The sequence below is a fragment of the Panthera tigris genome, chromosome B3 (genome assembly GCF_018350195.1).
Source record: "Panthera tigris isolate Pti1 chromosome B3, P.tigris_Pti1_mat1.1, whole genome shotgun sequence".
In the NCBI taxonomy this organism is placed as follows: domain Eukaryota; kingdom Metazoa; phylum Chordata; class Mammalia; order Carnivora; family Felidae; genus Panthera; species Panthera tigris.
The window spans coordinates 134,095,699-134,117,482 of NC_056665.1; the positions used below are offsets into that span (position 1 = coordinate 134,095,699).

Below are 21,784 nucleotides of genomic sequence, written 5' to 3' on the forward strand. Positions count from 1 at the left end.
AAGACGAATGTAGGACCACTCATGTGGTGAAGTGTATATTTCCACTCTCAGCTGTTTTCTGTGTAGGGAAAGCTGTAGCAGGAAGTGTTGTCACCATATACTTTTTCCAGAGAGAGAAAAAGCTAACGACGTGTGTTGCCATTCTGCGCTCTAAGTCTCGTTCCACAGATAATACTATCCTATACTCTAAGTAGGGATGATCATCGGTGTCCAGTATGATGTCACATGACCAGGGCCCTGCAAAGTTTAGAAATATTCAATAGAGGGGTAAGTAGGAAAACAAATGTCTTGTTCTGGTTAATACTTTGAGGCTCAAATTAAGTTACAAAGCCACTCTGTATCACAAACGACCACGACCGTACCCCAGGGTTACAGAAGCTGATGTGGACCACTGTGAAGAGTTTGGATTCTATTCTACTGGCCATAAGGGAAGCCGCTGCATGTCCGAGGCAGGGAAGTGATGTGATTTGGTTTATACTTGAGAAGACCACACTCTGGTGGCTGTATGGAAGATGGGTTGTACCAGGGCAAGAATACAAATAGGGAGACCACTTAAGAAGCTATGAATTAGTCTCGTGGAAAACCAACGTTGACTTAAGACTTTAGCAGAGGAAAGAAGCGGTCACACTGGGGATACACACTGGGTACGGCACCATCCTGGAATGTCATGAGGGTTAAGGGCAGTCAAGAATGTGTTCTAGACTTTAGCTTGGAGCAACTCCATATGAATTGGGATAAGGAATACTGGAGAAGAACAGATTTCAGAGGGAGATGAGTCAAGAGTTCTGGATCAGAGTTACTGTATTTGAGATGCTCAGGAGACATCAGGAGGAAATGTAAACTATAGACGATTGCATAGAGGAGTTTGGTCTCCACGGAGCGCTCAGCACCAGAAATATAGGTTTGAGAATCACTGGCCTGGAGATGGCACTTAAACCATAGGACTGGGTTAAGTTTTTCAAAGAGAGAGACGTGGCTCCCTAAGGAAGGAGAGTCAAGGACAAAGCCCTGAGTTTCACAACTACTTGAGGGGACACACCAAAGAGGAGTCTGTCTGGAAAACTAAGGAATGACCAATGTGGTCAGATAAAAGCAATCAAAGGTGATACCAAGAAAGCCAAGAGGATAAAGTGTTTTGAAGATAGAGTGGCCAGCTGTGTCCAGTGCTGCTGGGAAGGAAAGTAGAATGAGGATAAAGAATTGGCGGCTGGGGACGCCTGTGTGGCTCAGTTGGTTAAGCGTCCGGCTTCAGCTCAGGCCATGATCTCACAGCTTGTGAGTTTGAACCCCGTGTCAAGCTCTGTGCTTGTGCTCTCTTTCTCTCTCATAAATAAATAAACATTGGGGAACCTGGGTGGCTCAGTCGGTTGAGCGTCTGACTTTGGCTCGGGTCATGATCTCACGGTTTGTGGTTCGAGCCCCGCGTCGGGCTCTGTGCTGACAGCTCGGAGCCTGGAGCCTACTTTGGATTCTGTGTCTCCTTCTCTCTCTGCCCCTCCTCCGCTCACGCTTTGTCTCACTCTGTTTCTCAAAAATAAATAAATGTAAAAAAGTAAAAATAAAAAATAAACATTAAAAAAAAAGAAGAACGGGTGGCTGGAACTGACAATATGGAAATCAGGAATGGTCTTGGGAAGAAACGTTTCACAAGACTGGCGGGCACCAAACACTCATCTCTAATCTCTAAGTGGAATGAAGACAAAGCGGGAGGTGGGACAACGGAGCACCATCTACAATAAGTTCTTTGCCCAAATTTTGCTTTGAAGGAGAACAGAAAAACAGCTAGGATGCTCCCAAACAAAGGAGGGTTTGTCTGTACGCCAATGGACCCAATCCAGCGAGGAGAGAGAGCAGACGATGCAGAGGGAAAGGTGGCATTTGCAGCAGAGAGGCAGCAGGAGCAAGGTGCTTCGGATGGTCGCAGGGAACGGGATCCAGAACACAAGGGTTGGGGGTGGTGGCCTCCGACAGGTGGAGTCTGGGCAGAGATGCTTCTCGCAATGCAACAGGCGAGAAGGCAAGGCTCACAAGCACCAATGCGGGTAGAACGGCAGGTTTGCAGGTGCAACGACGAAGGAGTGCCTTGTGGTCGATCTTAGTTTTCTATATGAAATATTAGATAAAGGCACAGCTGAGAGTGGGAAGGGGAAGGGGGTGACGTGGAGGGTTTGAGGTGTGGGAAGAGGTGTGAGATAAGGCCACTTGGCGGAATTGGAAAATAAACATACCAGCGAAGAGGGACAGGGTTTCTGGGTGGTGCTGAGGGCCCACTTGAGACTTGTGATCGGGAATTTAAAGTGAGAGCGGTCGGTGGAATGCGAAAGGGAGACTGGCGTGCAGTGTCTTCTCTAGCAACATTCCACTGTCTCAGGGCAGGACTAGAGGTGGTTTTAACCGGAGTTGGCACTGCTCGGGGAATGGAAGACAGAGCAGGGCAGGGAAGCTACAGAAGGATCTGTAAGGGTGGGCTATGCAAATTATAGGGGAGGGGAGAGAGAAAACCAAGGGTGTTGGGAAGTGGAGAAGGTGGTAGGGACAAGACACTCAGTGAAATCAAAGGACCGCCGGAGTGGGAGCACTAGAAGAACGTGAGGGGAGGGGGCGTGGACAGTGTGAGTTGCTCATGGTAGAGACTCCACAGGTAAGAACATTAGGGGAGATGATGAGGTCTAGAATATGGCCACAGAAGTGCGATGGGGGAAGATCATTGCAGGAAACGAGGTCTGGCCGTTGAGTATTACGTCGGTCATCCATATGGATGGTGAGTTGGATTCTAGGATTTTAGTTTGGATTTTAGGGTGCCCATATTATTTGTGAGTAATAATATTTTGTTTCTTTTAATTCTTTTATTTTCCTTTTCATTCATTGGGTTTGGGGACTAGAAGGTTACCGATGATCTAGGAAAAACAACTATCATAATACATTAGAAGTTGAAATGATGGGGTGCCTGGGTGGCTCAGTCAGTTAAGTGTCCGACTTCAGTTCATGTCATGATCTCACAGCTCGTGAGTTCAAGCCCCACGTCGGGGTCTGTGCTGACAGCTCAGAGCCTGCTTCGGATTCTGTGTCTCCCTCTCCTTCTGCCCCCTTCCCCGCTCATTCTCTCTCGCTCTCTCTCAAAAATAAACACTAAAAAAAAAGTTGAAACAGAGTAGGATGCTTTTAAATACTACAGCAGGAATCTAAAGGCACCTACATAATAAATGAAGTAATGTTATGATGCCTTAGAACATGATTCCCATTTACACAAGGAGTCACCTCTGAGAGGAAATAACATATTAATAGAAATCAGGGGATAAGTGACATTAGGAGAGACACTACAGTCATGATGAACATGACCAAAAGTCACAGAGTAAAAGTAGTTGATCACACTTGCAAGTTGACAAGGGGAAGTGACAAAGAGTAAATTCGCAGGTAGTTTTAGGAAACGTTTTGACTCCGTTGAGTCTAACTCGTACTGCCAGTTAAACACTGCTGTTATAAAACACAAAACCCACACCCAACTTTCAACACAGCCACGGACTTACCGTTGTAGGTTTCATTCAGAATGAAGCCAAGTAACGCTACATCATTAGCACAGGGGCATTTTGCCACTTTGAGGTCTATCACGTGCTGATACACTTTGCTGATATCATTTTTTGTCATTATGGCCCCGAGATCCCCCTGAAGAATAGGTTCTGTGGAAATCAAATTTAGGTGTTTATAAATCGTGGCTGCAGGCTTGAATAGGGGATGTTACTGCTTTCCTTTAAAGGTTTTTTTTATTTTTAATTTCCCCCAAGTTTTTATTTAAATTCCAATTAGTTAACAAACAGGGTAATATTAGTTTCAGGTGTAGAATTTAGCAATTCAACACCTACACACAACACCTGGTGCTCATCACAAGTGCCCCGTTTAAGGATTTTTAAAGCACTATGTAGAGGGCCTATTTCATTTTCCAAAAAGCGGGTGTATTACCTCACCCTTCATCAGCTAAAAAAAAAAAAAAAAAAAAAAAAAAGGTTGATTCTTATTTTCCAGAGTAGAAGGAATGAAGGCTAAGTGCCCTTCATGGGGGCCTGGCACAGTCACACTGCAGAAGAACGTGTGGGATGGCAGACACTGCTTTGGTCACCTTTGGGGACGAGGACTGGCCGCAGGATCTCTCCCTAGAAATGGAATTGCTGGGTCATAGGACACTTACGATGGAGAACAGCTCCTGCTTCAAAAGCCCACACCACACATTTACTTTTTGTTCTCTTCCTCCGATTCCACAGAAACGGCAGCAGATATAGAACAATGGGAATAAATCCAGAATACCAGTAGATGGGGAAAGGTATCAGTAGGGGCTGAGACACTGGGGGATTTCCGGAAGAGACACAGAAGCTGGGCTGGGATTACAAGGAAAAACCAATGAGAGGGGTACAGGTTCCACCCCTCAACCTGGCAATCTATTCTTGGATATGCAAAGCATTGGGCCTGGATGAAGTCAAATTTTAATGATAAGAAAATAGGGGAATTTTTTTTTTTCTTCTGAAAAACGAGAAAAGGGAGTACAAAACGCAAGCCAGGGCAATTTGACAGAATACTGCTGTCTGAATTTCAAAAACAGCCAAGGGATTTTTAAAAAGAAGTATCTAGGGGCGCCTGGGTGGCTCACTCAGTTGAGTGTCCGACTTTGGCTCAGGTCATGATCTAGTGGTAGGTTCAAGCCCCATGTCGGGCTCTGTGCTGACAGCTCAGAGCCTGGAGCCTGCTTCAGATTCTGTATCTCCCTCTCTCTCTGCCCCTCCCTTGCTCATGCTCTGTCTCTCTCTGTCAAAAATGAAAAAAACATTAAAAAAAATAAAATAAACAGATATCTAATAATTGATTCTTTAGCTGTTTACATTTCTACAATGTAGATCTTTACCATTTCCCCCAAATCTGCGGCAAAGCCCAAAGACTTTAAGTGATACATTTTCCACTTCCTGCAAAAGCAAGAAATGGAGGTAGATTTCCATCTGGGTTGATACAGTGTAGCTTAGAACAGAAAGAGATAGAACTTATAAACCAATGTTATTCACTCTGAAACTCAAACGCATTTGGGGTATGGCAGCTGAGTCTCCAGGGTGACAGCATGTCTGTGCAGGCAATTAATAACCAGATCTTACAGGACAGAGAGACTGGACCTTGTTGCTGGGACATGATCACATCAAAATGAAAACACCTCGATGTACAAGCTCCCTAGAGTCAGATACTGTATTTTAAATGTTTTAAGAATGAGGGAGTGGTTATAAGTCTTGACTACTATTGAGAAGTCAAGGAGGAGACAGAAAAGGGACCCTTATGAAAGGGAACCAGGGATTGTGATTAGGAACAGTGTTAGTGGAGGGGTCTAGGGGGTGGATTTGGAGTTAGTAGTGAATAAAGAGTTCCTACTCTAGCCCTAACTTTAACCCTTAATTGCCCCAATTAAGGGCAATGCTTTCTCCCCATGTCTCCAGCATTTCAGTAAATGAGACCATCACCCATTTGATTGCTCAATAAGAAATCTAGGATTCATTCTGATTCCTGTCTGCCTTATCCCTCGTCCACCAGGAAGGAACTCCTACCAGCTCTACTTCCGAAACACATTCTCAAGATTCTTATTTCTCACCATCTCCACCCCCCGGCCCATGTGCCCCGGACCACCTCCCGGGTGGACCAGGGCAACAGCTGTCAGCCAATCTCCTCTATGCCCTTCTTGCCATCCTTCTCTGAGTGTCTTCACACAGCAGCCAAGGTGACCCACTTAGAAAGCATGAGTCAGAATGTATCCCTCTGCAGCTTCAAACGCTCCAAAGGCTCTTCCTTAGAATAACACCTGCACTTATTACCATGCTCCCTGCTGGCCTCTCCAAACGTATTATAAGCCACTCTGCCTGTCGTTTACTCTGCTTCCACATCACAGGCCTCCTTTCCCTTCCTCAAACACATGAATCTCATTTCTGCATCTGGAACCTTTAAGATCAACTCATTTGTAGAACTCTTTGCTACCACGTTACCTCTATACATTCTAAATGAAGTGTATGCTAACATTTAAACGCAGTAGATAATAACCTGGGTGCATTTCAATGTGTTGTGATTCAGATTTCAAAAATATTTTGAAAACTGAAATAATTATGGACTGTTACTTCAGTACTTAAAGGTAGCTAGCACAGGACTTCAAAATATCCATCTCAAAGGCTTGCGATTGCTATTGAATAACTATTAAAAAAATTTTTTTAATGTTTATTATTTTTGAGAGACAGAGCGTCAGTGGGGGAGGGTCAGAGAGAGAGGGAGACACAGAATCTGAAGCAGGTTCCAGGCTCTGAACTGTCAGCACAGAGCCCGACACGGGGCCCAAACTCAAGAACCACGAGATCATGACCTGAGCTGAAGTCAGACGCTTAACCGACTGAGCCACCCAGGCGCCCCAATAATTGACTATTTTTTAAAAACCTGGACGCGGGGTGCCTGGGTGGCTCAGTCAGTTAAGCGGCCGACTTCGGCTCAGGTCATGATCTCGTGGTCCGTGAGTTCGAGCCTCGCGTCGGGCTCCGTGCTGACAGCTCAGAGCCTGGAGCCTGTTTCAAATTCTGTGTCTCCCTCTCTCTGACCCTCCCCCATTCATGCTCTGTCTCTTTCTGTATCAAAAATAAATAAACATTAAAAAAAAAAAACCTGGACGCTATGACAAAATAATAAAGCACACCATTTTGTCATTTTTCAGGTATTTTAGTTTTGGTTAAAGAAATAAAACAATATAGAATGACTGAAGATATCTCTGCTCCCTTTGTGGCCCCATTTCCAAATTTTCCCCAAATGCAACCACTATCATGAAATTGCTGTGTATAATTCTAATCCCATGTTTTTACATTTTTACTACAATATATATGTACCCATGAATGGTACATAGCATTGTTATGTGTTTTCTAAATTTTGAGTAAATGTTCTCCTATTCTATTCTGAAACTTGAATTTTCATTCAATGCTTTTGAGTTCTGTTCTTGATGATATATATGGGTCTATTTCCTTCATTTTAACAGAAAATTCTACAGGTATCTGTCTTTTCCCCTATTGATGGACATTTAAGTTGTTTCTCATTTCTATTACAAATAATGCTACATTAAATAGATCTGTCTTTTGCACACATGCAACCTTTGTTCTAGACCAGTTCTCAATCCTCTGCACGTCAGAATCACCTGGTGGGATTTTTTTTTTTAATTACAGATGGCTGGCTCCACTTCTAGAGCTCAGATTTTATTTTATTTTATGTTTATTTATTTATTTGGGGTGGGGGGGAGAGGCAGAGAGAGAGGGAGAGAGAAAGAATCCCAAGAAGGCTCTGCACTGTAATCACAGAACCTGAAGTGGGGCTTGAACCCATGAACCACGAGATCATGACCTGAGCCAAAATCAAGAGTCAGATGCTTAATCCACTGAGTTATCCAGGCACCCTTAGAGGTCAGATTTTAATTGACATAAGGTTGGGTGGGACATCATTACTTTTCTTAAAGCTACCCACTTTCCTAAAGCTACTACTTTCCATAAGATGTATTATTTATTTATCTTTATTCTGCATTCTACATAGCACCATTATCAGAGTGGGAGTAAAAGAATAAAAGTAAAAAGCATCTGAAACTAATATTACACTGTATGTTAAATAACCGCAATTTAAATTTAAAAAAAAAGGGAAGGCGAGGAAAGTAAAGATAAATACAAGATCCAGGAATGAGGACTTAAAAAAATACAATTTAATGCTATGGATGATCAAAAATTGGACTATAAGTCAGACAATTGGAAAAGGGAAGCCTAGACAATTATATCACTCAGTGTTCATAACCTTAAAAGAACCAATTTTTCATGAAAAAATGTAAATGTTCCTACAAAGAATGAGCAAATATTTTTGCTGATGGTCATCATAAAGGAAACCGAAATGCAATGAACAGTATCTTTTGTAACATGTTCATAGAATGTGCAAAAACTAACTTTATAAAGCCATTATTTATCATGACCTCCATATGATTATAGAAAAAAGATATATTTCCATATTTCTATAGCACTCTTTGCAGACCTCTATTAACCATTAGAGGTGTATTTAATTATTTGTCTTCCTCATCAGAATGGGAGCCCCTCAAGGGTAATGATCATCTCTCTCTCTCTTTTATCGCTAGAACTTAGCACGGAGTCTGGCATATAGTAGGTTACAACATTTGTTGAAAGAATATTATGAATTCCATTTTACTTTTATCTGTTGTCATTTACCTCGGACATTATCCAATAGTGTTCCTTCAGTGGTATAAATATGGAATCCGTGTTGTAATGTGATCCTTACTAACCATTCTTCTACAGCTGCGATATCTGTTTGAAAACAAAAGGCAAATAATTAGCTATTTTTTGTGTGTGCCAAATTGGTGAAATTTAAGGCTATATACACATGACCAACAACATTATTATTCATTTCCCAATTGCTTTGACTGCATTTAAATATAAGGTTTCCCATGCTTTTCCTACAGACATTTTGATGATTAAATAAATTAAAAAAAAGAATTATGAAGTGGTCTTACTACCACAACCATAAATCCAGATAATATTTTAGATCATAATTTTTCTATAAGAGCTGTTGTGGCTTGGTAAAAAGCAAATGATGGCACTTCATGTGAAGTGGTATACTATTTTAAAGCAGACCATGATTAATTAAAATATATAGTGTAGGGGCACCTGGGTGGCTCGGTTGGTTAAGCATCCAACTTTGGCTCAGGTCATGACCTCACAGTTTGTGGGTTTGAGCCCCGCGTCGGGCTCTGCACAGACAGTGCTGAGCCTGCTTGGGATTCTCTCTCTCCCTCTTTCTCTCTGTCCCTCCCCAGTTTGCTCTTTCTCAAAATAAACTTTATATATATACATGTGTATATATATATATATATATATATATATATACACACACATATATATACATGTATATATATAATGTATATATATAATGTATATATATAATACATATATATGTATATATATGTGTGTGTATATATGTATATACATATGTATATGTACATGTATATATACATATATACACACACATATATATACACATAAAGAATATATATATATTCTTTATGTGTATATATATGTGTGTGTGTGTGTGTGTGTGTGTATATATATATATATATATATATATATATATGGTGTAACCCCTAGGGCCAACACACAAAAAAATAATTTAAGGTATAAATAATAAGCCAATAGTAGAGATAAATAGAATAAAACATAATTAATATAAATGAAGACAGAGAAAGAAAAGTAGAACAGAAGAGGGGTGTCTGGGTGGCTCAGTCAATTAAGTGTCTGACTTTGGCTCAGGTCATGATCTCATGGTTCATGGGTTTGAGCCCCACATCAGGCTCCACACTGTCAGCGTGGAGGGAGTGTGGAGGGGCAGGGATGGAACTTTCTGCCTCACACAGTGTACTTTCCCCAGGCTGGTGGTCTGCACATCCTGTTTCCCCATTTCCTGCCCGCTGGCCCTTTCTTGGTTCCCTTCCTGGCTGCGGATCCACTCACGAGCTCAGGGTCTGGCCACCACAGACACCCGCCCCTTCCTCCTGTGGGGTGAGGGGCAGAGTCACACAATGGCAACACGAATGCTGGCCACTTCTTCCCCCCTGTGGCTTTCACTATTGAGTTTCTGTTCTCACTGGCAAGTCCATTCACCAGTACCTCAGGCTCAGCACAGAGCCTCATCCCATGCAAAAATTTCTGTCTGCCTGGGATAGGCTCCTGGTCCCTGAGGGTGGCTGGACTTGTGCCCTCTGGCTTCCCTTTGGGCTAAAAGCTCTTCCTACTCTGGTGGTCATTTTCTTCAGAATTACAACTTCTCTCACATGAGGGACACTTACCCCACTGGGCCCCAGATCCCAGGGGCTTATCTTTTAAAGGGGGGTGGTAGGGGCAGATTTAGCTGGGGACAGGGCTTATGATTCTGTTGCAGTGGATGAAATTAATAACTAATATTAAGTGTTAGTTATTAAATTAACTATTAAGTAACTAATATTAAAATTCACTGGTTCATGAGAGAAAAAAGAAAACAGAAGAGAAGGAATAGAAAATACCCTGATGATAAATTTCAAAACAACCATATCAACAATTACATTCAATGTAAATGATCTAAAAATACCAGTCAAAAGATTTCCAGACAAGATGGAAAAATCAAGACTGAATATGCTATCTATAAGAGATCCACTTTAAATATAAAAGTATATATAAAAATATAAATATAAAAGCATTGATGGGGAAGCCATGGGTGGTGAACTCAGCCTGGGAGCTCTTGTGACATGGGCCAAGGCTGAGGCTAAAACCAGGGTGCACTCGTGAAAAACATGCCTGACCCAAATGACAGCTGAATGGGTTTTCATGTACACGCAGGCATCTAGTTGGGTCTGTGCAGTGGCTGCTGAAGTAGCTAGTGTGCCCAAATAGATCAGATGATATTTGTGCTTCTTGCTGTCACTATTTTCCATCGAGCAATTCCTGGACTTTGAGAAAGATAATGGTGTGAGAAAACATCATGTATGTTTCTACAAAAGGAGCTTCCCACGTGACTGGCTGACCCAGAGAAGTCAATCTTTGGATGGATGACTTAACTGGCCCTCCGTGGGATTGGTTCAGAGTTGGTATGTTCATAACCATCTTTGACTTTTAAAATATGAAGAGCCCTGGGGATCCCCACGTCTTGGATAACTCTTTACAAGTTCTGACTAAAGACAGAAATGGTATGGTTCCTATAATGGCACATGGAGTGATTGAATATAAGGAAAAGTGTGGATTTAATTCTTTTTTAAAAATTTTTTGTAAATGTTTATTTATTTTTGAGAGAGAGAGAGGCAGAGAGAGAGAGAGAGGCAGCGCAAGAGCAGAGGAGAGGCAGAGAAAAAGGAAGACCTAGAATTGGAAGCAGGCTCCAGCCTCTGAGCTGTCAGCACAGAGCCCTGCATGGGGCTGGAACTCAGGAACTGCGAGATCATGACCTGAGCGGAAGTTGGATGCTTAACCGATTGAGCCACCCAGGCGCCTCTGGATTTAATTCTTTATTAACAGTAACATCCAATTATTATCTATTATAAATCCAATTAGGTTGGATTTATAGCAACTGCATCTCTTCCCACATGTTTATTAACCGGCACACGCTTCTGGTGGTAATACTAATCCCGCTCATCCTAAACACACAGGAAATGTTAATCCCACCTGCAATGTGGTTAATGTAGTGAAAGATGTATATGAAACAGCCAAGAAGCCATGCAATGCAGGGTTAGCTGGTAAATCCAGAACTGGAAGTTGAAGAGGTTCAATGACAAAGCTCCACACAAACCTAGTCAGGTCGTTGATGTGCCCTCACATCGGTCTCACACGCTATTCAAGAATTCAGTGAGAACAACAGTAGAACTGCATTAAGAGTTATAGAAAAGAGGGATATCCGGCTGTTAAAACCCTAGTTACTTTGGGTAAAGAGGATGTGTCCACTAGATAAGTGACCAAGGCGATGGTATCCCATCACTATGGGATAGCTATGGGATAGCACCATAGCTATTCCAGTGCTTGAATGTTTATTTTTGCCAGACTAGCTGGTTGTTTTCCATGGAGTCCTTCCTACAGCTCCAGTTCCTCCGTTACACTAGTAACCTGAGCAATTTTTCATCCTATCTTGTTGCGCTATGGTTAATTCCCTCCTCACATGCTCTGCTCTCTGATTTAAATTTCTGCCTTCCTCCATCTGATTGGATTCTCGGCGGGAGGCATCAGTACTTTTGTGTTTGATCTTATTTACTGACGCCTTGATTTTATTTTAAAATTCATTTGTGCACTTTCATTCTGTTGGTCAATGAGTTCTAATGGTTGCCTTGGGAAAAATAGGCAAGAGAATGAAAAAAAGAAAGATACATTATGCAAATACTAATTCACAGACAGCTGTAGTGGCTGTATCAATACCTGACAAAGACGATTTCAGATCAAGGTAATATCAGGAATAAAGAGCAGCAATGCATATGATAAAGGGATCAATTCGCTAAAAAGCTGAAACAACTCCAAATGTGTACATGCTTAACAAGAGCTTCAAAGTACATGAATCAAAGGCTGATAAAACTGAAAAAAGAAATCCAAAAATCCACAATTATACTTGGATATTTCAAAACTCCCTCTCAGTAACTGACAAAAATCAGTACGAATATAGAAAAGCTGAATGCTATCAAACCAACTGACCTAACCATTTATAGAGCATTCCAGCTGAGAATAGCAGAATATTTTTTTCACGTGTGTGTGCAAGATTCCCCAGACGAGCCATACCGGACGTCTTAACAAATTATCATATGAAATATGTTCTCAGAACACAGAATTAATCTGGAAAAAATAGATAACAGAAAGATATCTAGAAAATCTCCAAGTATGTGGACATCTTACAATGTACTTCTAAATAATCACAGGTCAAAGAGAAAGCAGGAGGGCAAATGAGAAAGTATTTCTAACAGAGAAAATGAAAACACACCACATCGAAATTTACGAGACGCAGCGAAAGCAGTGCTAGAGAGAAATATATAGCAGTAAAATATTTATACTGGATAAAAGAAATACCTCAAATCAATGATCTGAAGCTCGGGTTGAAAGACAGTCAAGGCCTTATACAGAGTCAAATAGTAAATATTTTGGGCTTCGTGGGCCATATGGTCTCTGTCACAACACTAACTGTGGCATGGTAATACAAAAGCAGCCCCAGCAAACACATAAATTGATGAACACGGCTGTGTACCAATAAAACTTTGTGTACAAACACAGGCTACGGGCCAAAAGTGTAGTTTGCCGACCCCTAATCTACAGGTTCCCAAATTAAGAAACTAGGGAAAAGGGGGCAAATTAAACCAAAAGCAAATAGAAGAATAAGATAAAGAGTGAGGTTCAATGAAATGAAGGCCAAAAAAATCAACAAAACAAAACAAAACAAAACCCCCAAAAAACTAATATTCTCAATCAGTGAAATCAAAAGATGTTTATTTGCAAGGGTCTATAAAATTGAGGAAACTGCCAGACTAATCAAGAAGAAAAAAAGGTGCAAATAACTCATATTAGAGGTGAAATAGGGAACCTCACTGGGGACTGTCTATTCTACTCGCTGTGTCATAAATTCAAAAATGTAGATGAAACGGAAAAGTTCCTACAAAGATGCAAACTGCCAAAACACACTTGAGAAAAACTAGAAGATGCGAATGTTCCCACATCTATTAAGGAAACTGAATTTGTGGTTAAAAGCTTTCTCACAAAGAAAACTCCAGACCCGGATATCTTCACTGGCCTGGAGAAGCTCACCAAACATTTAATGAAAAGAGAGTATCAATACTACAAAATTCCTTCCATAATATCGGAGAGACTCTTCCTCATTTTATGTGTGTATGTATTTGTTTATTTCTGTTTTTAGAAGTCAGCTTTATGTTCAGTGTTATTTAGTTCTAACAGCCTATGTACTTACTTTTCCTTCCCACCAGGTTTACCTGCAGGCCGAGATTTCAAAAACCCCAACAAACAAACACACAGCACTGTGGGATTTCAGGCAGTGACCACCTGCATTTCATTTTGGCAATTAAACCAGGACTCCCTTTCAAAGAAACTTCTATGCAAAGTGCCGTGTTTCTAGAATGAGGCGCATGTTTTTTCAACCTTGAAGTCACCCTCTTGAAAAGAAGACCCAGAAACCCAAGCTTTCAGAACTTGGTTATAGTATCACCATTGCTATGGTAATTTTACAACCAATAGCCCCCAAAGTTACTTTATTTAACAGAGGGCTTCAAGACCAGGCAGAATTTCTTGGCAATCTCACCTGCCCCTGCTGACTTGACTGTTCTACATCTGTTTCCATGGGAATCTTCACCCTTAAAGTCCAGGAGATGACCTCAGCTGCACCAAGTTGCCAAGCAGAGCCCATCCGGAGAGGGAGGGGTGGGGGGATTTGGACACAGGGCCCCTTGCTGGTCCCAGCACTGCTGTCTGACCCAGCAACAATGAACCTGTTCACTATTCATAAACGCTGTCCAATAAAGAGCATGCATCAAAACTTAAAAGCCAACCTTTCTGCCCAGATTCCTGGATAAAAAGGATTTTTAAAAATCTGTATAATTTGAACCAAAAGGGCAACTATTAAAAATAAACCAAGAAATATCCAGAAACAGGTTTCTAGTGAAAGCTTGACTTCCAATGCAATAAAATGATTTAGACAGATTCTTTTATCTATGGGGAATGCAATGGTATCACAGCCCCTTAGTTAAGCCTTCTGAAAATCCTTAAGTAGAAAGCATTTTAATTCAGAGACCAAAGTGAAAATATCTTTGAAAGAAGAATAATGTGGCTAGGAAACCTTGTGCCTCTTGGCAAATATTTTCCAACCCACCATGAGCTTGGGCTTTCTGGGAAGGTCAGTGGTTTCCCAGTCAAAAACATTCTTGAAGTCATCAGGAATGGAGGGATGGAGACACAACATCTGGGCGGGTGTGTTTCTAGTTCCATATCTGGGGCTCAAGAGCCAAAAAGCTTGATCCTGCAGGGCCTCATGAAGACATTCCCCAGGGTGATAAGGACTCTAAAGCATCTGAGGCTCCATAAGAACTCCTGAATGTTACCAGCTGTGCTGGGCTACCTGGACTCTTCCCCAAAGCCTTGCATTGTCTGACCTTTTTCACTTAAAGTTGAGCACCACCCTGGCGTTCATCAGCAGCATCCACAACAACAAAGCAATTCATTTTATAGTGATAGCTTTATTGGATACTAAATGGAGATGAAGACATTAGGAGAAAATAAAACTCTAGACTGATAACCACAAGAACCTACTAGCCAAATGAGTCCAACAATATATAAAAAGGATAATACATCATGACCAAGAGTTGTTTATCCTAGGATTACAAGGCTAGTGCAAAATTCAAAAATGAATCAAGGAAATCTAGCATATCAACATACTAAACAAGAAAATCCTTATTTTCTCAACAGATGCAGAAGAGCATTAACAAAATGCAACACCAATTCACCACAAAAATGCAGCAAATTAAGAAGAGAACTTCCTTAACATGATAAAGGGTATCTACAAAATACCTAACATAATACATAATGTTGAGATATTGAACGTTTCCCTCCTAAAGTTGGAAACAATGCCTAGATGTCCTTTTACCATTCTTATTCAACATGGTCCTGGAGGTCCTGCCTTTACAATAAGGAAAGAAAAAGAAATAAAATGAATACATATTAGAAAGGAAGAAATAAAATTATATCTGTTTTTCCACATAGAAAAATCAAAGAATATACAATAGGCTACTTGATCCAATAAGTGACTTTAACAAGATTGCAAGGCACTTGGTCAGTCTACAAAATCAATCATATTTCTACATAGCAGCAGTCAACAGTTGGAAATTCAAATATTAAAAATAACCCCTTAGGGTGATGGGCATTGAGAAGGGCACCTGTTGGGATGAGCACTGGGTGTTGTATGGAAACCAATTTGACAATAAATTTCATATTTAAAAAATAATAAAATAAAATAAAAATAACCACTTATACTATACCAAAGCCATGAAATATTTAGTTATAATTTTTTTAATGTGTAAGATCTCTATGCTGAAAACCACAAAGCCCTGATGAAGTAGTTCAAAGAGGATATAAATAAATGGAGAGGTATACAGTGTTCATGGATACAGAGTATACAGTGTCCACTGGTAAGATGTCAATTCTCTCTATAGATTTAATGCTATCCAACATTTTAAAACCACAGGAGTTTTCAAATAGAACTAAATAAGTTTACTCTAAAATTTATAAAGATAAAAGAAGTATACTAACCAAAACAATTTTGAAAAAGAAGATCAAAGTTGAAGGATTAATATTACTTATTATAAGCTTATTATTTATAAAGCTGAAGTAATCGAGACAATTGGTATTTGTGAAAAGACAGGGAACCCAGAAATAGTAATACAATGGAGACAAAGAGTTTTTACAACAGTGGTGCCGGAATAACTGGATATCCATATTCCCCCACCATTAACCTCAGTCCATATAACATACAAAAATTAGCTCAAATTGAGTTATAGATCTCAATACAAAACCTGGAACCATAAACCTCTAGAAGTAAACATAGGAGAACATCTTTGTGAATTTGACTTAGCTGTGATGCCAAAAGTGCAATCCATAAAATAAAAAACTGATAAATTAGACTTTACCAAAATTAAAAACTCTGATATTTAATATATCTTCAAGATATGTATATATACATAATATATCTTAAAGATATATATATGTATGTGTATATATGTATTTTTTTTTTGAGCGAGAGAGAGAGTGAGTGAGCATGAGTGGGGGAGAGAAGGGCAGAGAGAGAGAGAGAGAGAGAGAGAGAGAGAGAGAGAGAATCTCAAGCAGGCTCTATACTCAGTGGGGAGCCTGATGTGGGGCTGTATCCCATGATCCTAGGATCACAACCTAAGACAAAATCAAGTTGGATGTTCAACCAACTGAGCCACCCAGGTGACCTAAGAGATATTCTTAAGACATGAAAAATATAAGCTACAGCCTGGGAAAAAGTATTTGTAAGTCATATATCTGGTAAGGGATTTGTATCCAAAATATATAACAAACTTGCAAAAGATCTGCATAGGTAATTCAAATGGCAATATAAGCATAAAAAATGTTCGATGTCATTATTAGGGACATGCAAATTAAAACTATTATTAAATGCCACTACACACCTATTAGAATGGATAAAATTATACACACACACACGCTCTTATATATGGAGTCAGATAACCTGCTGGTGAGAATGCAAAATGATACAGCTACTTTGGAAAACAGTTTGACAATTTCTTATAAAGTGCAACTTACATTTGCCACGTAACACAGTGATCCTACTAGTCGATATTAGCTAAGTGCAATAAAAGTTTATGTTCATAAGAGAACTTGTATGAGAATGCTTGTAGCAGTTCTTCCCAAAATTGCCTCAAACTGGAAAAATACAAATGCCCTTCAATAAAATTAACTATGGTTCATCCATACAATGGAATCCTATCCAGTAAGGAAATGGAAGAAATTGCAACACAGATGAATCTCAAATGAATTACGCTGAGTGAAGGAAGCCAGATTCAAAAGGCTACGTATTCCGTGATTCCATTTATATGACTCTACAATAGGCAAAATGATAGGAAGGGTAAACAGATCTGTGGTTGCTGGGGTTTGGGCAACAGGGAGAGGTCACTACAGGTGGGGTAATTTTATTGGGTCATGGATCAGTTCTGCATCTTGATTGTAGTGATTACACAACTGTATACATTTGTGTGGACTTCTAGACCTAGACGCTAAAGAGGGTACATATTACTGAATGTAAATTATACCTCATTTTCAAAGGGAAAAGATGGACAAATTATGAAGTGTAAATCAAAGAGCAACTCTTTTGACTTTCAATAGTTTTACGCTGTTCAAACTTCAGGCTGCCTCCAGCACTCTCTAGCTATCACTACATCTCCCTACGGCTCCATGGGCCTCAGTTAAATCATTTGAAAATGGACATCATAACGGGACCTACCATATAGGGATAAATGAGTTAATATAAGTAGAGTGTTTACAGTAGTGATGAAATACAAGGATTCAATCAATGTTACCTGCCAGCTCCACCATTACTATGATGACTGTTTTTGCTACCTTGGTGGTTGATGTGACCTCAACTACCCTTCCCAAGATGTTATGTTTACGTAATACTCCAATTCATGGCAGGACAGGAAATAAGATACGATTAAGGAAGAGATTAATGAATGAGAAAGTATGATCTCCTTTCTCCTGAATACTTTTTTTCCCAATTTCTAGCATATTACTAATTAGACCATCCTCTCCTATTAAATTATGCACTCAAATATATTTCTTTTACTTGGTCCTGGGAGTTGTGGCAGAGCTCATTTGGTGTCCTTCCATAAAATACTCAAGCTCTCAGCTCGCCTTTGTTCCTCTCTGGGTCACCCTAGAATCACTGCATTTCTGAAACTAAAGTTTGTAAATAGAAGAAGCAAAAATAATGAGTGATCTTCACTTTTTCAGGTCTCAAAGTAATATCAATATTATGCCAAGGAGCTAGAATGATCCATCCTTATACTGATGAGAGTGAAGTTAGAGAAAGAAAGAAAGAAAGAAAGAAAGAAAGAAAGAAAGAAAGAAAGAAAGAAAGAAAGAAAGAAAGAGTATGATTTTCTGGATGAATTCCTTGAAAAACAAACAAAAAAAAAAAACCCACCAAGCTTTCAATAGATTAGTTTGGAAAAAATTGAGATGAATAAAGGATAAAAATGTCGATATGAACCATATCAGGTATTACAGCACTGGGACTTCTTTTACAGACTTTTGCTTTGACACTTTCCTATTTGGAATCTTTTCTATCATTTATCTGATGAACCCTCACTTTTACTCCGAAGGACACACAATTTCATATGTCCTTTAATTACTCCTGTACCTTAAGGGGTTGGCCTATAGGATTCCCATTGTCCTGGTCCCTCATGACTATTTGATTGATACACAGGTGGATGCTGGAACAACACTTGTTGATTAAAGATACCCCTCTGGGAATTTGGAATTGGGTTGGTCCCTAAGAAATATATACTTAAAAAATTGACTAGCAATGAGGCGTGTTTAGGAAGATAGTCTGCAGAGAGAGAGAGAGAGAGAGAGAGAGAGAGAGGGAGAGAGGGAGAGAGAGAGAGAGAAACAAATGTAGATTTACAGAAAATATAGAAAAGAGAAATAGGAGGAAAGCAGTCTATGGGGTCTTGATGACTGTCCATTTATTAGTACTAATTCCTTCCTGTAACCTGGTTGCATTTTTATTTGGTTCCATGACAAAAGCAAATGTTTTATTTTTCCTTCAGTGAAGCCAAGTTGGTTTCTGCTTCTTTCCCCTACCATATTAAAACAATTTACCCTCCATCATTTTTAATCTATCTCATTAAATGTATCTCATGCCTCAAGATCTACTAGCTCAGTCCACCAGCTCAATACTTATAACTCCTGATATTTTACTTTCCTCCTTTTCCATCTGAGTATTTGCAGTAGGATATAAAGCTATTTATGCTGCCGTGTAACATTTAATAGAAGACTCCATAGTGAATAATTCATTACATATTGCAGTCTATTTTAAGGTAACCTATTGGCACATGAATTTCTTGATGCTATAGTTTTTGAGTTCTAGAAAATGAATTTATTTAAATGAAGAACAATATAAATGTTATGTGTGTCAAACCAATCTATCTATAATAGAATTGCCAGATAAAATACAGGAACCCAGGTTAAATTTTAATTTTAGATAAAGTACAATAATTTTTAGTAAGTATGTCTGAAATACTACATGAGACATCATATGGAATAGCAAATAATTTTTAATACAATAAATAATTTTTTATTTGCTAAATTTGGCAATCCAGACCCATGAGTAAAAGAATTAATTCAGATCACTCTTACCTGTATTTTTCGTAATGTTTTCTCTGGGAATTTCAATCAACCAGTAAAGTCGATCACTGAACTTGAATAAAGAAGACATCAGAACACAGTGTTTTACAATGTTCGTGGCCACACTTATTTAGCATATTCAACCTTATCTTTAAAAATGAAATTAAACAAGAGCATCTAATGCATATACATTTTACCCAGCAATTTCACTGTTAGGAATTCTCCTACATTATACTCACATATGTGTGAAATAAAATATATCCAAGGATATTTTTTGGCATTACTTGTAATAGTATAGATTGGAAATAACTAAAATCTTAATAGGGATGTAAAATAGTATAGCCATAAAGTGGAATACCATGCAACCACGCTCAGGTAGCACAAAACTGGGGCATTACTGGCTTGATGTGTCAGAGGACAGAACTTGGTGTTAAAAGAGAACTGGGAAATTGAAAAGGAAAATCCCATGAACAAGGGAACTGCAAGAGTGGTGAGCTAAGAGTTAAATATAAACTCTTCTTGCGCCCTGGGGCAAGACAAGTGCAGAGGAGACTCATGAAGTCCTGGTTAAAATAATCAGCCCTGGGGAATCTGGGTGGCTTAGTCAGTTAAGCATCCAGCTTCGGCCCAGGTCATGATCTCACGGTTCATGGGTTCGAGCCCCACGTCGGGGCTCTGTGCTGGCAGCTCAGAGCCTGGAGCCTGCTTCGGATTCTGTGTCTCCCTCTCTCTCTGCCCCTCCCTAGCTCACACTCTGTTCCTCTCTCTCTCTCAAAAATAAATAAACATTAAATAACATTTTTAAAAAGTCAGCCATGGAAGCTTAAAACCTGAGCAAAGATAGCAGCTGCTGAAACCATAGCTAAGACAGTTTACAGTTTGTGTCCAGACAAGAAAGAACCTTTTACACTACAACAACAACAAAAGAACATAAGAAAATTCTCATAAGAACATAACAGAATCCAGAGCTGCTACAGCTTATTATCTTAAATGTCCAGTTTCAACCAAAATAACAAGACATGAAAAGAAACAGAAACATCTAACTGGTAAAAAAAAAAAAAAAAAAAAAAAAGTTAGATGACAAACTGACCCAGAGTGAGTCCAGAGAGTAGATGAAGACTTCAAAGCAGCTATTACTAATATGTACATAGGCTAGAAGTGCCTGAGTGGCTAAGTCAGTTAAGTATCCAACTCTTGATTTTGCCTCAGGTCATGACCCTGGGCGTGGGATCGAGTCTCATGTCATGCTACGCACTGAGCATAAAGCCTGCTTAAGATTCTCTCTCTCTCTCTTTCTCTTTTTCTCTCTCTCTGCCTCTCTCCCCTGCCAGTGCTGTCTCTCTAACATAAAATTTTTTTAATGTACATAGGCTTAAAGAAAATGTCCTAGTGAAAGAATGGATAGGGAATCCTAGCACATGAGTGAAAAATATAACAATAAGACCAGATGAAAATAATGAGGCTGCAAAGTATAATAACTGAAATAAAATATTTAGTAGATGAGCAGATTGGAGATGATAAAAAAAAGAATCAGTAAACTTAGAGATACAGCAGTTAAAATTATCCATTCTGAAAAAGGGGGGAAATGATTAGAGAAAAATGAACAGAGCCTTAGATATCCGTGAGATAATGCACATAATTAGAATCTCATGAAGAAAACAGACAAAGGAGCAGAACATATTTTTTCAGAGAAATAGTAGCTGAAGACTTCACAAATTTGGTAAATTTATAATCCAAGAAGCCCATAGAAACCCAATCAGAGTCAATACAAAGAGAAAATCTTAAAAGCATCCAGAGAAAAATGACACATTACATATAGGGAACAAATAAAGAAGATGTGGTATATATATGTGTATATATATATGTATGTATACGTATATATATATATGTATATATATACATATATATGTATATATATACGTATACATACATATATATACATACATATACATATATACACATACACATACACATACATATACATATACATATATACATATATATATATACATACATACATACACACACATACAACGGAATACTACTGGGCGATGAAAAAGAATGAGATCTTGCCATTTGCAACAACGTGGATGGAACTAGAGGGTATTATGCTAAGCGAAATAAGTCAGTCAGAAAAAGATAAATATCATATGATGTCACTCCTATGTGGAATTTGAGAAACTCAAAAGTGGAACATAGGGAAAGGGAAGGAAAAATAAGATAAAAACAGAGAGGGAGGACAACCATAAGAGACTCTTAAATACAGAGAACAAACTGAGGGTTGCTGGAGGGGAGGTGGGTGAGGG

General features: G+C 39.4%; 1 protein-coding gene and 1 pseudogene across 2 annotated transcripts in view; one reads left to right on the forward strand and one right to left on the reverse strand.

Annotated features, from left to right (window-relative positions):
• Positions 1 to 21,784, reverse strand: part of CATSPERB (cation channel sperm associated auxiliary subunit beta) — a 107,622-nt gene that overhangs the window by 74,397 nt on the left and 11,441 nt on the right. For both annotated transcript variants that reach the window (XM_042990388.1, XM_007094959.2), the window contains exons 5-7: positions 19,491 to 19,551; positions 8,250 to 8,345; positions 3,528 to 3,677 (exon numbers count right to left, since the gene is read on the reverse strand). In XM_042990388.1, the coding sequence (XP_042846322.1) occupies positions 3,528 to 3,677; positions 8,250 to 8,345; positions 19,491 to 19,551 (307 nt within the window). The remainder of the gene's footprint in view (positions 1 to 3,527; positions 3,678 to 8,249; positions 8,346 to 19,490; positions 19,552 to 21,784) is intronic.
• LOC122239254 lies at positions 10,497 to 11,508 on the forward strand (annotated as a pseudogene).